This window comes from Centropristis striata, chromosome 2 (genome assembly GCF_030273125.1).
Source record: "Centropristis striata isolate RG_2023a ecotype Rhode Island chromosome 2, C.striata_1.0, whole genome shotgun sequence".
Lineage (NCBI taxonomy): Eukaryota > Metazoa > Chordata > Actinopteri > Perciformes > Serranidae > Centropristis > Centropristis striata.
Genome location: NC_081518.1, coordinates 2,968,549 through 2,984,486, shown reverse-complemented (window position 1 = coordinate 2,984,486; position 15,938 = coordinate 2,968,549). Strand labels below are relative to the sequence as shown.

At 36.1% G+C, this 15,938-nt stretch overlaps 1 protein-coding gene across 3 annotated transcripts in view; it reads right to left on the bottom strand.

The window, feature by feature from the left end:
- Nucleotides 1–15,938, bottom strand: part of cgnl1 (cingulin-like 1) — a 70,595-nt gene that overhangs the window by 46,736 nt on the left and 7,921 nt on the right. For all 3 annotated transcript variants that reach the window (XM_059359011.1, XM_059359002.1, XM_059358995.1), the window contains exons 4-8: nt 10,382–10,487; nt 9,376–9,477; nt 8,244–8,380; nt 5,594–5,732; nt 4,213–4,425 (exon numbers count right to left, since the gene is read on the bottom strand). In XM_059359011.1, coding sequence (XP_059214994.1) covers nt 4,213–4,425; nt 5,594–5,732; nt 8,244–8,380; nt 9,376–9,477; nt 10,382–10,487 — 697 coding nt within the window. The remainder of the gene's footprint in view (nt 1–4,212; nt 4,426–5,593; nt 5,733–8,243; nt 8,381–9,375; nt 9,478–10,381; nt 10,488–15,938) is intronic.

Sequence of the window (15,938 nt, the reverse complement as noted above, 5' to 3'; positions counted from 1 at the left end):
ACATGCACTTTAACACAGTAAAACTGACAAAATAGCCCTAGACTCCAAAGGGTTAATTACACAGAAACCAACAACAGTGTGTAACACTGTCAAACTTTCCATAGACTTGTTTTGCAGATACAGAATGACTATAAAATGATTTGACCTATATATGTCAGATCTTATCATCCGTTTGACATTAATAATACATCTTAAATCAGTAAAGTATTAATGTTCCACTGTATAGATAATAATAACTGTATGAATAATAATTAATAGACACATTCTTGTAATCTAAAAATGCCTCACAGAGTCCAAGCTGAGGACAAAACGTTCATCCAAGGAGGTAAATGAAAGGTTCTAACGAGGAGGGAAATCTTTTCTATCTTAGTAGAAACAAACAATGACTCCATGTTGTTTACAGCTGTGAGGGGTAAACCCTGGTGGCGGACTCCTCAGGGAGCTCTGCCTCTGTTCCACTGGAGGAAATGTTCTCATAGAGACCCCCGCCAGGCCTGCAGGAAGCCCAGAACAAGGACAACTTCCACTCTTTGACACAAACAGGACACACGTGAGTCACACAGCGAGCCACTCAAACAATGTGTCTTTAGTCCTTCAGTCTGCTGCTCATCTCCTAACAATGCTTTAAAAAACCCTCGTTACTCTCTAGACCAGTAGTTCTCAACCTTTTTGAGTCGCGACCCGCAATTTAACATGGATGTTGTCCGCGACCCCCGCTTACTTAACAGAATCTCACACGCACAGTTCAGATCATCCGAAAAAGAAACAAAATGACCAAAAAATACACAAATTGACCACAAAATGATCAAAAAAGACACAAAATGACAAAAAAAAGACACAAAATTACCAAAAAAGACACAAAATGACTAAAAAAGACACAAAATGACTAAAAAAAAGAAACAAAATTACCACAAAATTACCAAAAAAAGACATTAAGTGACCAAAAAGACATTAAGTGACCAAAAAGACTAAAACACATGAACACTTTAACACAGTGGAGACAGAGCTGACTTCCAAAATGATTTGGCGACCCCCAGAAATCATCTCGCGACCCCAATTGGGGTCCCGACCCCAAGGTTGAGAATAGCTGCTCTAGACTACTTCCTTCTACGGCTGGGCGATATGGACCAAAAGTCATATCCCGATATATTTAGGCTGAATATTGATATACGATATATATCCTGATATTTTTATCACAAATTGAGAGAAAATAAAACCACTAATACAAGTTTTATCATTAGCAGAAAGGCTGTCAGGAGTCACTGTTCACTGTGAGTTTGGGACAGTGGAAAAAAAATCAAATGTTTAAAGATTATTAATATTTAGAAAAGACTAATGTGTCTTTAAAGACTAAAACTGTAAAAGACAGACAGCCCTATATCCTGCCAATGTAGCAAAAAGAGAATTGTGTCCAAATAAATTTGAAGAAATATGGCAGAAATGGAAAATGTATATTTCCCCAAAATGGGCTTCTTTTTTTAAATAACTTTTTCCATTTGTATGCAAGTCTAGTGCTACATATGTTTGGGCATAAATCAAGGTTATTATAACTAACTGAAACTGTATTTTGTGGTTAAAAACTAAAACTAACTAAAATTATAGTAAAAATGTCCTTCGTTTTCGTCTTTGTCAACTTTTTTCATACGTAAACCTTTTTGGTTGATATGAAATCTATTTCATCTATCTGGTTTTATGACTTAATAAACTTATTTTCCCATTAATTAAAACAAGCAAACACACTCTAAAAACTAACTAAAACTAACTGAATTTGAAAACAAAAATCACAACGAAATTAAAACTAATGAAAACTATTATAACCTTGGTATAAATACATGTCTACATGTCTAAAAAAATCCTCTTTAAAAACATAACACCCCATGTTCTAGTTTTTGTTCAAATTATATTGGAAAAAGCTGAATAAAAATAAAGAATAAAAGAAAAAACAGAGCTGTGTCTGGCTGCTAAGCTACAACAGTGACCTTGCCAATGAGGCAACTACTAAATAATGTTAATTACAGATAAATGTCTCTAAATGTGAGTATCAAACATAATTTTTCCAGTAAATTTGTCCTCCCTACAGGAACAAGCCGATAAGATAAGAAAACACCTCCACACTCGGCTGGCGAGGAAAGACTTCCCATGAAAGATGATGACGATCCACAGTCACTGATACAGAGTTTCCTTTTTATATTTTATCAGTTTGTTCTGTTGACGCAGATCAACTGTGGGAACTCAAGCTGAGATTCATTTACACTTAAAAAACCTACAACTTCTCCCTGCTGTAGGAGAAGACCATGTCCAATATTCATCAGTGAGTTTAAACTACTTTGTTTATGCAGTGTGATTAGATCAGCTATAAAAAAACATATTAGGTTTAATAGTTTTGGATTTTTTCAGTAGTTTTAGTTTTATTTTGTAGTACAGGAAGCCTCTTTACAGGCTGATCTCTACACTGGTTGCATTAAAGTTTTTTTCTTTTTAAATACAGTCTGTTTTAGTTGTTTTGTAATGGGGTATTTGTTGGGTGCCAGATTCAATAAGGTCACAATAATTGTTTCCTTTATTTCCTTTGTCTGATCCATCTCAGCCCCAATAAGTTTATTAAGTCATAAAACCAGATAGATGAAATAGATTTCATATCAACCAAAAAAAGTGAAAAAAGTTGACAAAGACGAAAACGAAGGACATTTTCACTATAATTTTAGTTAGTTTTAGTAAGTTTTGTAACCACAAAATACAGTTAAAAACTCGTTTTTATTTTTATTTCAGTTAACAAAAATGTTTTTTCAATTCTAGTTTCCATTATTTCACTTAACTATAATAACCTTGGAGTAGACTAATACTAAACTGAGCCAGTAGAGTGTTTGGCGCTCTGCCTGGATTGTCCTTGTTTCGTGGTTTGGCAGATATCTTCTTGGGTCAGACTTTGGACACTGTGTGAAAGTTTCTTGGCATTTTTAAGACACAGCAGATCTAAAGGGAACCATCTGCTTATCACGTTGTGAAATCTCTGCATGAACAAGTATGAGTGGAATGTGGCGGGTTGACAGACGCGTGAGGAACTCTGGAAATATTCAGACTTTTCTGTCAACATGAACACGAGGCTACGGTGGAGTTAATGAGGCAGGTTTTTAGAAAGTGTTCACCAATTTGAAGAATATTCTGCAGAGTGCAGCTCTGTAAAGTTATGTTGTTATTGATAATATTTAAATTTTCTGTTGTATAATCTATAACATATGTGTATAATAATTTTACTCACTTTTCTTTTCTTTCAAATTTTTAAGAGCAAACTTAAGACATCTTTTTAATTTGGCTTTTACTTAAATATTTTTTTGCACCATACTTCTTCTCTTTTATTTATTTATTTATTTGCTTTTATTTATTAGTCTATTTTTATATATATTTTATCATGCTTCACTTTTTAAATATTTATTTATTTATTTATTTATTATTTTCATCTTTTATATCTAGCTTTTTCTTTTTTTACTTTTTGTTATTAATATTTACTTTTTATGTTTTTATTTTATCTTACCTTACTTTATTTTTTATTATTTTTATCTAATTAATTTCTAAGCTGCCTCCAGTGTTTCTTCACTGCTCCACATTGAGATGGAGCTTCCTCAGTTTGTGCTTTGTATATAATGGGATGGAGGGTGTTTGCTTGTTTCTCTGTTTTAATTTATTATAATTTATTTTTTATCCTTTTTTATGTAAAGCACTTTGTGTTACATTTCTCTTGTATGAAAAGTGCTATAAAATAAAGTCTGACTGATTGATTCTTTGCACTCTGACCCTGTTACAGTAAGTCACATGCTGCCATCTTTAATTCAACATTTCGTAGAATTAAATGGAGAGAATGAATCAAGGCCTCCTCCTCCTCCTCCTTCTGTAAATCTTTTCTACAATAACACAGTGATAGTGATCAGAGATAGATCTAAAGGTGTGAAGAACAAAGCAGCAACCAGAACTCTGATGAAGAACATCTGCTAGAACACACACACACACACACACACACACACACACACACACACCTCCTGGTGTGGTGCTTATCTCTCCACTCCTCCTGACAGGGTGTGTTTCTGGAGCGGGGGAGGTTGGAGAGCAAAGGAAACGAGGAGAGGAGGAGGTAACAGGAGGTCAGAGAGGAGGAGGTAACAGGGAGTCAGAGAGGAGGAGGTGAACATTAGGAGGTGAACATTAGGAGGTGTTTACCTGCTTGGCCTCCGTCAGAGATGTCTGCAGCCTGCTGATCTCCTTCTCGTACTGCTCCTTCATCTTGTCCACCTCCTGGTCGTGAGCGGCCACTTCCTCCTTCAGGGCTCCTTTCAGAGCCGTCAGCTCCCTCTCTCGCCTCCTCAGCACCTCCTCCTGCTCCTCCTTGGTCAGGAGAATTTCCTGCATCTCCACCTTCAGCTGCATCATGTCCTGCAGAGAATAACGAAAATGAAGTTTGGCAACTTTTTATCACTTCAGAATTTGCAGAATCAGACCAGAGTCGACCTGCTGAGTTTGACCGTGACCTGAAAGTTTCCTCTTTCCTTGTGACACACACATTTCTCACTGAAAACACTTTGATTTAACTCTTTAGAGACAGAGAATGTCAAGCTTAAGACGAGACAGAAAGTGGACTTTTTGCAAATAACAGAAGTGTTTCCAGCAAACTATATTACAATCTGTATTATTAAGAACATCAATATTGTAGTACAGGAACCTCTTTACAGGCTGATCTCTACACTGGTTGCATTAAAGTTGTTGTTTTTTTAAATACAGTCTGAAACTGGGCCTTAACCAAACCACACAATCTGCCGGCGGGTTAAAAAGGCATGTTTTCTTTAAAAATGTCAAAATGAGACCAATGATCATAACATTGATCGATTTTATCACCATTTATAGATATTATTAGAAAAAACACCCTGAAAAAGCTTGAGGTTTAGAAGGTTAATGTTAACTCTCTTCTAAGGTACAGTTTACGGCTGGGTGATATATCGATATAAAAAATATATCGAGATATTTTTAAATGTTATATGGAATTAGACCATATTGCATATATCGATATAGTCCAAAAAGTTTTTCTTTCTTTATGTACAAATGCTGCCCTTACTAGGATTTGTCATATTTAGTTCTTTTGTAATGTATGTAATGTACACAACTGTAATGTAAATATATTTATTTCGGAAAAAGATTGGCCTATTTTATTTCATTGGCTATTTTTATTTAAGATATTTTTTTTTATTTAAATGTGCACTATGGAGCTTATAATATGGAGCTTTGATTTTAAAAAAAACCTACTGCTGTTGTTAGACAGTATTTATGTTCACTTAAATAAAACTAAATAAACTACTTGTGACATTTCATATTTGGCTTTGACTGAACATTTGCTCTCACTTTGTGATAAAAATATCTGGATACATGTATCGTATATTTAGCCAATATTTAGCCTAAATATATCGGGATATGACTTTTGGTCCATATCGCCCAGCCCTAATACGGTTTACCTTGTGGTTTATGTACATGGTTCAAGTACTCAAGAACAGAAAAGCTTATAGTGCTGTAACATTCTTCTTCTCCTCTAGAACAATGAACAGTGCATTACCGCCATAATGATGTCTTTCTCTCCGTCGTCGGCTGACTTCTTGGCCGAGTCGAGCTCGTCATGCATCTCTGACAGCTGGTCCTGCAGGTCTCTGATCTCTGTCTGGTGTTGCTCTCTCTCCATCTTCACCTGGAACAGCCTGACAAACCACATGTCATGTCACAACACAGTCCAGGCTCTCTGCACAACGTGCTGTGTGTCTGCACATACACACCAAAACACCTGCACCATCATTCGCACATACAAATGGCAGCACCTGTGCTGGGTCTTAATGTGGGGCCTGCAGAGCTCAGGGGTTAAAACAAATAGCTGAACGATGGCAAACCAATAATGTCTAAACTGCCTCACACGACTACACTGAGGGGGAGGTGATAAGTGATGGGAGGCACCTCAAACAAATCACCACACAGTCATGTTGACTGAAGCAGAACATCTAGGAGGCCTGCTGCAGAAAAGACTAAATTATATTCGGTACTGGGTCGTTCATCCTGAGAATGAAACAGAGTAAAGCTGAAACTACAGATCATAATCAACTGAGAAGCAAAACTTCAACTACAAGCAGCACTGAACGGGACCGAGCAGAGTGGAGCCAAACAAGTCTCTAGGACAAAGGGTTCATTAGTTATGAAATGGGGAGTGGTTAAAGCATAAGGGGTGGGACTTTATGAAATATTGTTACGTAGAACTGTTCAGTGATGAACCATCATCATGCATGACAAGTTTGAGGCAGATTGCACAACGTACGGTCAAGTTATACAGTCTCGTGTTTTATGAAAAAACGCCATATTTTGCCGCCATGCCACGCCCCCATAGTGTGACGGTCTGCAAAGCTTTTTGATAACTTTTGATCTCCAAGGCCTTATGATAGTACTGACCAAGTTTTAAGTCAATTGGGATGAATCTGTAGGAGGACGTCGTTAAAGTAAGCGGCGTGAAGCGTCCAAAATGCCATTTTCGATCCAAGATGGCCGACTTCCTGTTCGTTTTTGGGTATGGGTTCTTGAGACTTTTTGGTGCGTCTTCCCATGATACATTGATGTACCAAATTTCGTGTCTCTTCGGCAAACTTGTGTCAGGAGCTGAATTCTAGGGGGCGCTAGTAGGTCATTTTGCCACGCCCATTTCTGAAACCAATGACATACGTACATTTTCGACAGTATTGAATTTTTTTCCGAGTTTGGTGAGTTTTGGAAAATGATAAAGCCTTCAAAAACGCAATTCATTTGCCGATATAATAATAAACGGACCAATTTCAACAGTGTCTTCGCACCCTTGGTCCCCAATTAAAAGATTGAAAGATTCTGCATTCAAAGAACAAAAACTTGACATAAAGGCCCAACAGAACATTTTTCCACAAACAAAAAGAGAACCACAAACAAAACCAGCAGGAAGACTCAGCAGTAAAATTATACAATGTAGTATAATATTTAAAGGTGCAGAAATGGAGGTGGACAGGTCAGACTGTAAATCAGTCACCAAGAGAACATTAATATAGAGGCTGAAAGATAAAGCTAACACACCTGAGGAGACACAAAGGGACTGACATGGTGACCACTTCAGTAACTACCAACAGTCTGAGTGGTTTCATCAACAGACATCACTGCTTTCAGTGAGACAGTATATGGAATATATGATGAGGAATAACACATCAAGCTAATTATTAGCACTGTTTAGAGCCCGAGCACTAACAGTGGAGGACCCTGTTGAAATTGGTCCAGTTATTATTATAACAGCAAATTAATCGTGTTTTTGAGGGCTTTATCATATTCCAAAACTCACCAAACTTGGGACAAAATTCAATCCTGTTGAAAATTTACATATTTCATTGGTTTCAGAAATGGCCGTGGCTAAATGACCTACTAGCGCCCCCTAGAATTGAGCCCCTAAAACAGGTTTGACGTAGAGACACGAAATTTGGTACAGCCATGTATCATGGGAAGACGCACCAAAAAGTCTCAAGAAGCCATACCCAAAAACGAACAGGAAGTCGGCCATCTTGGATCAAAAATGGCATTGTAGACGTTTTTCGCCATTTCCACAGCACATACTTTAACGACGTCCTCCTACAGATTTCATCCGACCGACTTCGGACTTGATCAGTACCATCACAAGCCCTTTGACATCAAAAGTTAGTAAAAGCTTTGCAGACCGTCACATTATGTGGGCGTGGCATGGCGTCAAAATATGCCGTTTTGGCATAAAACACGAGACTGTCTAACTTGACCATACATTGTCCAATCTGCCTCAAACTTGTCATGCATGATGATGGTCCATCACTGAAGAGTTCTACATAACAATAGTTCATAAAGTCCCGCCCTTTTTAGATTAGCCACGCCCCCTCTTCTTTAAAAATGAACTGTTTGTCGTAGAGGCTTTAATTATTATTATTCTATGACCTGGGTAAGGTGCTTACATCAGCATGTTTCTTCTGCCATTTCTTAATTTGACCTGCCAATAAGAGGCTTGACCAGAAGGATGAGGCATGATCCCCCACCAGCTTCCCACCACAAAAACTGATAGTTGTGTTTATTTAAATGTACAACCAAAATGGAGATACAGGTCAAACTAAACCACCCTGCTGATCATCATTGACCAGTCTGATAGGTCTGATTGATTGAGTTATTCTCCAGAATATAAACTCTGCTCTTACTCTTCCACTGTGTTCTGCAGCTCCAACTCTGTTTTGGCCAGTTTTTCCTTCAGGCGCTTGCACTCCGCTTCGCTCCGCTCCAGCTCCTGCTGCAGCTCCTTCAAACCTGCTGCTGTCCTCTTGTCAGCCTGGTTCTTCTGTTGTGGAAAACAAAAAATATTATATTGTTTCAGTTTGGGAGATAACAATTTGGGTTAACAACTGAATGCAAATTTTTACAAGATTTCCAACCTTAGCAACATAATAGACTGGATCACCAAAAAATGTTGACAATGCAACTACACAGTAAAATCAGCATACCAAAATTAACACTGTAAGAGTTCACCTTAAAACTTTTAAAGTGTCTATATGGGTCTCTTTTTGGCGTTAAATCATAACTCCAAAAAGAACACTTGAGTTAACCCTTGAGGTGTGAAATACAGGATCAGAGTTAAGAGGAAGAAGTTCTGAGTTAATATTTAAACATTTACACTTACAGGTTTGATTCCTTTTTACACTCGGTTTAGACAACAACTATTTATCGACTGAGAGTTAATTATAATGGATTAACTCTATCCAGAGTATAATTAACTCTACTAGTGTATGTCTATTTTAACACCAATAATTAAACTCTTCTCAGTTTGCTGTGTATCATCCACTTTCACATGCATTTCAATTGTCATCTGGGCTGATTATAGCTACTTCTTTTCTGTAATTTGATTACGTAATCCTGATTACATGTAATCCATTACTACTCAACCCTGAAAGCGGCATATAAAACGCACGAAAGAAATGTATTCTCACCAGCTCTAATTGTTGTTTGCCTTCAGTTCAAAGTTTAATAATAGAGTTTCAAATTCCCACTTACTCTATTAAAGCACCCAGTCACAACAGAATTACAGGTTTTCAATGGAGGCTCTTTATTGTAAATGTGCCTTTGTGTTAAACTAAGCCAACTGTACAATAGTCAAACCAATCAAACCAGTAGTCCCAAAATATCTCTTACCCCAACCCTAAATTGAACAGTAATCCCATAAAGCTACTTTCCAACCAAACCCATTGATTAAAAGATATTCTCCAACAACGACAATAAACCAACAGGCCAACATAAAGCAGCCGCTCGGCGTCAGAGACTCAGTCAGACTCTTGTTACCTTGCTTTGGTCCTCCAGTTTTCTCTTCAGTTCCAACATTTCTTTCCCAAGTTCATCATTTTGCTCCTGCAGAGCTTTGGCCTGCGCAGAAAAGTCCAGAGACTGACAGGAACACACAGGGAGATTCTCATAAACATTGAATACATATTTATTTTGACCCTTTATAACATATACAACCTAAAGTCACTGTTTAATATGAATTTATAATCTATTTTTAAAAATTGTAATGTATTTTCTGACATTTTTAGAGACACTGTGAGCAAAATTCATTACCGTAACACATTTTTAAATAAAAAAAACAACAATTTTTTTTTCTTTTTTTTCTTTGGCAAGCACTTAAATATGCTCAAGGGTAGCTGGTAGCACCAAAATGTATTTTATCAAAATATACACATATTTTTTAATGCAAACAATTCTATAATTATCATAACATTTAACCATTTTTTCTCATCAATTTTCATTCAGATTTTGTTCTTTATACATTGTTAAAAAACATTATATTTGATTGTTTTCTGTCAAATTATACTTGTATTTTTTTTTTTTTTAAGTTTATTAAATATTTATTGTATATAAGTGTGGGGGAAACCATGACATTTTTATCTGGATGCATTACAGTAATGAATTTGTGAATCGAAAATATGTTTAAAAATATAGAAATTAACTCTTAAAACAAGATAAATTAAAGCTGCCAGCAGTGATGAACTGGCCCGAGCAGAGTGACCTGATGATTATTTGGTTCTAACCAAGATAAAAAAAAAAACTTTAGATCTAGAAGTGTTAGATAATTTATCTTGTTTTAAGAGTTAATTTCTTATTTTAAGTGTTCAACATGCTTATTTCTAGATTTAATAATCTTAATTTAATAAAATCTTGTCAAGTGAAATTATCTGTCCATGCAGCAAGATCATTTCCCTCAGATTTAGTGGTTTTATCTTGTTTTTAGACACACCTTTTTTGCAGTGTGGGTTATTTCAAACACATTTACAACAATATAACAATGTCTCACTTTGTTGTCGCCCTGTGCGCTCGCTGTGGCCCGAGACTTCAACGTCTGGATCTTCTCAAAGACAAGGTTGACCTTCCTCTTCGTCGTTTCATCGTTATCAGCGCTTCTGCAGACACACAAACACACAGTATGTTAACTCGATGTAGTCTTGGGCTATTTTGTCAATTTTTGAATCCTTTTCAGGTCTTTTTGTGTCTTTTCTGGTCATTTTGTGTCGTTTTTTGGTCATTTTGTGTCTTTTTTTGGAAATTTTTTGTCTTTTTTGGTCATTTTGTGTCTTTTTGGTGTCTTTTTTTGGTCATTTTGTGTCTTTTGTATCTTTTTTTGGTCATTTTATGTCTTTTTTGTCATTTTGTGTCTTCTGTGGGGTTTTTTTGGTCATTCTGTCTTCTCATTTTGTGTCTTTTTTGGTCATTTTGTGTCTTTTTTTGGTAATTTTGTGTCTTTTTTGGTCATTTTGTGTCTTTTTGGTGTCTTTTTTTGGTCATTTTGTGTCTTTTATGTCTTTTTTGTCATTTTGTGTCTTCTGTGGGGTTTTTTTGGTCATTCTGTCTTCTCATTTTGTGTCTTTTTTGGTCATATTGTGTCTTTTTTGAGTCATTTTGTGTCTTTTTTGTCATTTTGTCTCTTTTTTGTCATTTTGTGTCTTTTTTGGTCATATTGTGTCTTTTTTAGTCCTTTAGTCCAATATAAAATGCGATTTTGAATCTTTCTCTTTCAAAACACTATCATGCTCAATAAAGAATTTTAAATGTTGCAAATGTGACCAAAGGTGTCAAATCTACCATATAAGAGGGTTCCATCCAGTTCTATCATTTGATACTAAATATATTTGAGCTTGTCTCCAGTTTTACTTGGTATATCATCATCAAACTGAAACTGGCCTCATGGAGTTTACAGCCAGAACTTTAGAGGTAAATTTACAGTAGGGCTCCACGCTGCTTTGTTTTCTAGTCTGATGGAGTCAACAAGTCTGGATTATTTGGAGCTTTTGGAGACTCCACAGGGTTAACACCACTGTGGTTATTATAAAGGTAAAAATAAACAACTTTTCTCAGTGTTTGGGGGATCAGGAGTTAATTTCCAGGCTGTTGTGGGAACAGAGTAAGTCATTAGAAAGGGTCAGGAAGGATCAGGCTGCTTTGATGTGTCACCTCACAGCACAAACAGCTTCATTACACCCGTCTAATAAACTGTGAGGCACATTAGCAGTAGAATCAAACCTATGGGCCGTATAATAGAACGGCTGCAGAGTCTCATTTCTTCACCTAAACTAGTAGGAAACAGACGCAAATATGTGGCAGCAACTAGGGCTGGGCGATATATCGATCGATATATCTTTAAATGTGATATGGAATTAGCCTATATCGCATTTATAGATATGGTTCAATTTTTTTTGTCTTTCAATATAAATGCTGCCCTTACTAGGGTTTGTCATATTTAGTTCTTTTGTAATTGTTCGTTATTCTTTTCTCATATAAATGTATTTATTTCAGAAAAAGATTGGCCTATTTTATTTCATAGGCTATTTTTATTTAAGATATTTTTTTATTTAAATGTGCACTTTATGGAGCTACAGTAGTTTATGTTGTTTAAGTTTATGTTCACTTAAATAACTACTTGTGACATGTCATATTTGATTTTGACTTTAACTGAACATTTGTTCTCACTTTGCGATAAAAATATCAAGATATATATCGTTTATCAATATTCAGCCTAAATATATCGGGATATGACTTTTGGTCCATATCGCCCAGCCCTAGCAGCAATTGCAAAGGGGTTAAGAAATATAACCATTGCTGATGCTTTTCAGATTTTGTGAATTATGTAATATAGTAAGTTGTAGTTTTTTAATTTTTAAGGGGCTTGAATTCACAGCATTTGGTCACAAAAACCAGCCACACACACGTTTTCTATATTCTACCTCAGAATCGTTCTTTCTTATTGTAACATAGCTAATTAGTATTATTGTGGTCAGTAAAACCCTTCCTTAATCCTAACAACAACTTCTCCAAGGCTAAGAAAAGCAGCTTTACAGCAGCATTAGACGCTGCGAGTTTGTGAGTTTGTGGCCAGACGTTTGAAAGCCCAAAGATGGGAGGATTTTCTCGTTTCACAGCAGAACGATTAATCCTTTAGTTTAACCCTCTGGAGTCCATGAAACAACCTGCACATTACTTCTTCATGACGTGAAGACATAAAAATGTAGCAACATCGAGTCTCTCCATCAGCTTCCCTCTAAATTTCTGGCTTGAAACTCTCCGTAAAAAACGGAGATAATGTCAAATATATTTAGTATAAAAATATTGAACTAGATATTATCCTCATTTTACCCATTATATGTTATATTTGCAACCTGCGTTCATTTTTTTAACATGTACATTTCTGTGTGTGAAACTTTAATTTTTTAGATCAGATTTGATGTTTTCCCTTGTTTCTTTTGGGTTCAAAATTTTGATCAAGTAAGTCAAAGTTAAAAAATTAATTATCAGGACATATAGGTGAGGAAACGCTGAAAAAACTGATACCAACATGGCATGGTGAAGATATTTTAACAGATTTTTTAAAGGACGTAATAGCCCAAGATTTCAGAGGGTTAACCCATTTAAGGCGGGAAAGCATTATCGCATTTCTACCTTTAAAACTGGGAGCGCTGTTGTGTTATTCTACCATTAAAGCCGGGAAAGCGGATATGTTGTTTTGTAGTATTTGTAGTTTTTTCCACCCATTTTTGGTCTCTTGGCCAATGAAATGCATCAGAATACATGTAGGAGTGTCTCAATGCAACATGGGACTTTTCCAGAACTTTGAAATCATCAACAAAAAATGACTAAAAAAAGACAAAAAATGACAAAAAAAAAGACACAAAATTACTAAAAAAAAAAAGACACAAAAAAAGACACAAAATGAGAATACATGTGGGAGTGTCACAATGCAACATTGGACTTTTCCAGAACTTATAAATCATGGAAGAAGACGACTATAGCGGAGGAGCTCAGCAGGAAGTGACGGAAGCGATCTTGATGAAAACAGCGCCGATGATTTTATTGCTGATCCGGACTTTGAACCCTCGGAACCAATCGACCGGCATTTATGGATGAGGAATATGTTTTTAGACGACATATTTTCACCGAAGAACAGACCGATTTGTGGCCATCTGGAGATAATAACAATAATAATACTAATTGATTGTGATGATGATAAAAGAAATCATGACTGTTTATGTCTTATATTGCTTTATGCGTTGAGTACCCTGAAAAGTGCAATATAGATCAAATGTATTTTTTATTATTATTATGAATATGATTATTATTTTTTTTTTATTACAGTAGGCTAATGAGAACTATGTCTATTTCTTCCAGTGGTCATATCATGTTTGCATCTTGCTAATGGGCATGTATTAGTATTATGCATAGGATTTTTATTCAGTCAAATGTAACATTTGCTGAGTTTGTTGATTTAAAAAAAAACTTTATTGAAGGTTTGGACAAATAAACTCAACTTCTCATGAATGCCACGACTATAAGCTCTCAAATACTTCTTAAATTTCTTTTCTATCTGCTACAGAGGCTGAAAAATCTTCTGTTGAATCTCCAGAAAAACTTCAGGTTTTAGGGGGTTCTTTTCAAAATCGCCCAGAGGTTTTACAGGCATGTTTTCCAGCCGTTTTAGGCCTAAATGGGTTAAGTGAAAACAACAGAATCCACAAAACTGCAGTTACACCACTTTCACATGATATATTATTTCAATAAATTACATGGCTGACACAGACAGCCTCTCTTCTCCTCATCCAGATGATTTTCATTAAACCTTTAGAAGCCATTCTGGTGAATGTTTGTCTTCTAAGGCCTTGGGAATGTAGCTCAGTTTCAGCTGCAGCACTTCCATCTGTGTTTCCTTTCCTTTGTCCTGTGACTCCTGACCTGTGGCCCGACACACCCAAACAGCTTCCTGCTCTCTTTCCACACGATCACGAGTCTGGAGCAACTCGCAGGAACTCTATTAGTTCTTCTAATAGTTCTATTAGTTTCTTACTGTAAAATAAAAACTCATTCAGCTGCCGTAGAGTTTAACTGGGACTTTTGTGCCACTTCTAGGGTTGTCACCATACTAAGCTCGATACCGATACTCAGGAAAATATTCGATACTCGATACCATTTTCGATTCCACAAGGATAAAAACAAAGACCCCCAAAATTTAACAGAAATATTTTTAACCATCTGAAATCTTTGGCTATTATGTATAAAAAACAGTTGTGCAAAAAGAAACTGCAACTATGATAACAAGCTTCAGGTCTGAGGTAGTGCAAAAAATAAATAAATACAATAAACAATAACAATTAGAACAATATTTTGTATGCTGTGCACAATATTAGGCAAGCTTGATAAGTCGACTTTTCTCTGCTTCATTCTGGGAATTTCAAGAGAGAAAATAACACTTTTCATCGATACTTTTGAAAATGAGTATCGTATCCGGATACAACGTTTTAGTATTGATAATTCTTTGAGTATCGGTACACTGCAAAAAAAGCCAACTTGTATTTTTTGCCTAAAACAGTGATTTAAGTTGGTAAAACTTGGAAATATAAATTACTGACATTTAGGGCAATAATGTAAGTTAGCACAACAAAGGAAGCCAGTTGTCTGCTCAAAAACAAGTTGGTGAGTTGTTGTTACTTATATCTTTAAGTTGGGGTTCACAACAAGGGACAATAGTTCTGATAACTCTTATTTCTTTGTTGTGAAATGCGGGAATGCTTGTTACATCTACAAGAGTAGCCATTAGCGTATCAATGCTAACTCAACATTGTGGTCGCAACATTAGCTGACATTTCATAGCGTCGTTACAATCATGCCAATTCAGCACATTGCAGAAGTTAGCAGAAGTAAGGATTAAAAGTTATTACAATGTAAAATTATAAATTCAAAAATCTGAATTCAGAGTTGAGCAAACTCAAAAACAAAACTTAAAATATTTAGTTTAATTGTCCAACTTAAAATTTTATCAAAGTTTGTTGCCTTGAAATTTTGAGTTCACCCAACTTGACAACTTGAAATTGACTCGCTGCCTCGTTTTATAGACTCCACTCTCTTAAAACCTGAACTGCATTTAACCTTTTAACCCAACATGCCTTTCCTTGACATGCACTAAGTGTCTGATTACAGCAGCAAACAGAGCGTTCTCCCCTCATTTCACACTGCAGCAACGAGAATCCACAGAGAGAAAGTGCAAGAAAACAAACTCCAAACAGCTGGATCCCTCTCAGCTGGATGGGAGGGGAAGAAGAGCACATTCCTCAGCTTTTATCACAAACAGTCCGACTCTTATAAAAACCACACAAGAATCTCTTCCATCATGGTGCAACATGTCGGTTTTGCGGCCTCGCTGTGAACAACACGCTCAGTTTAATGATTGGACTAACAGCCAAGGATTAAGATTAGGACATTTTCACAATATTTGATCCCAATATGAGCCAACGAAGCAAAAAGAACATTGATAAGAGCAGAAAAAGTGGAGATAACTCACCCACGCCGTATTAATGCAGTAATTCATGCAA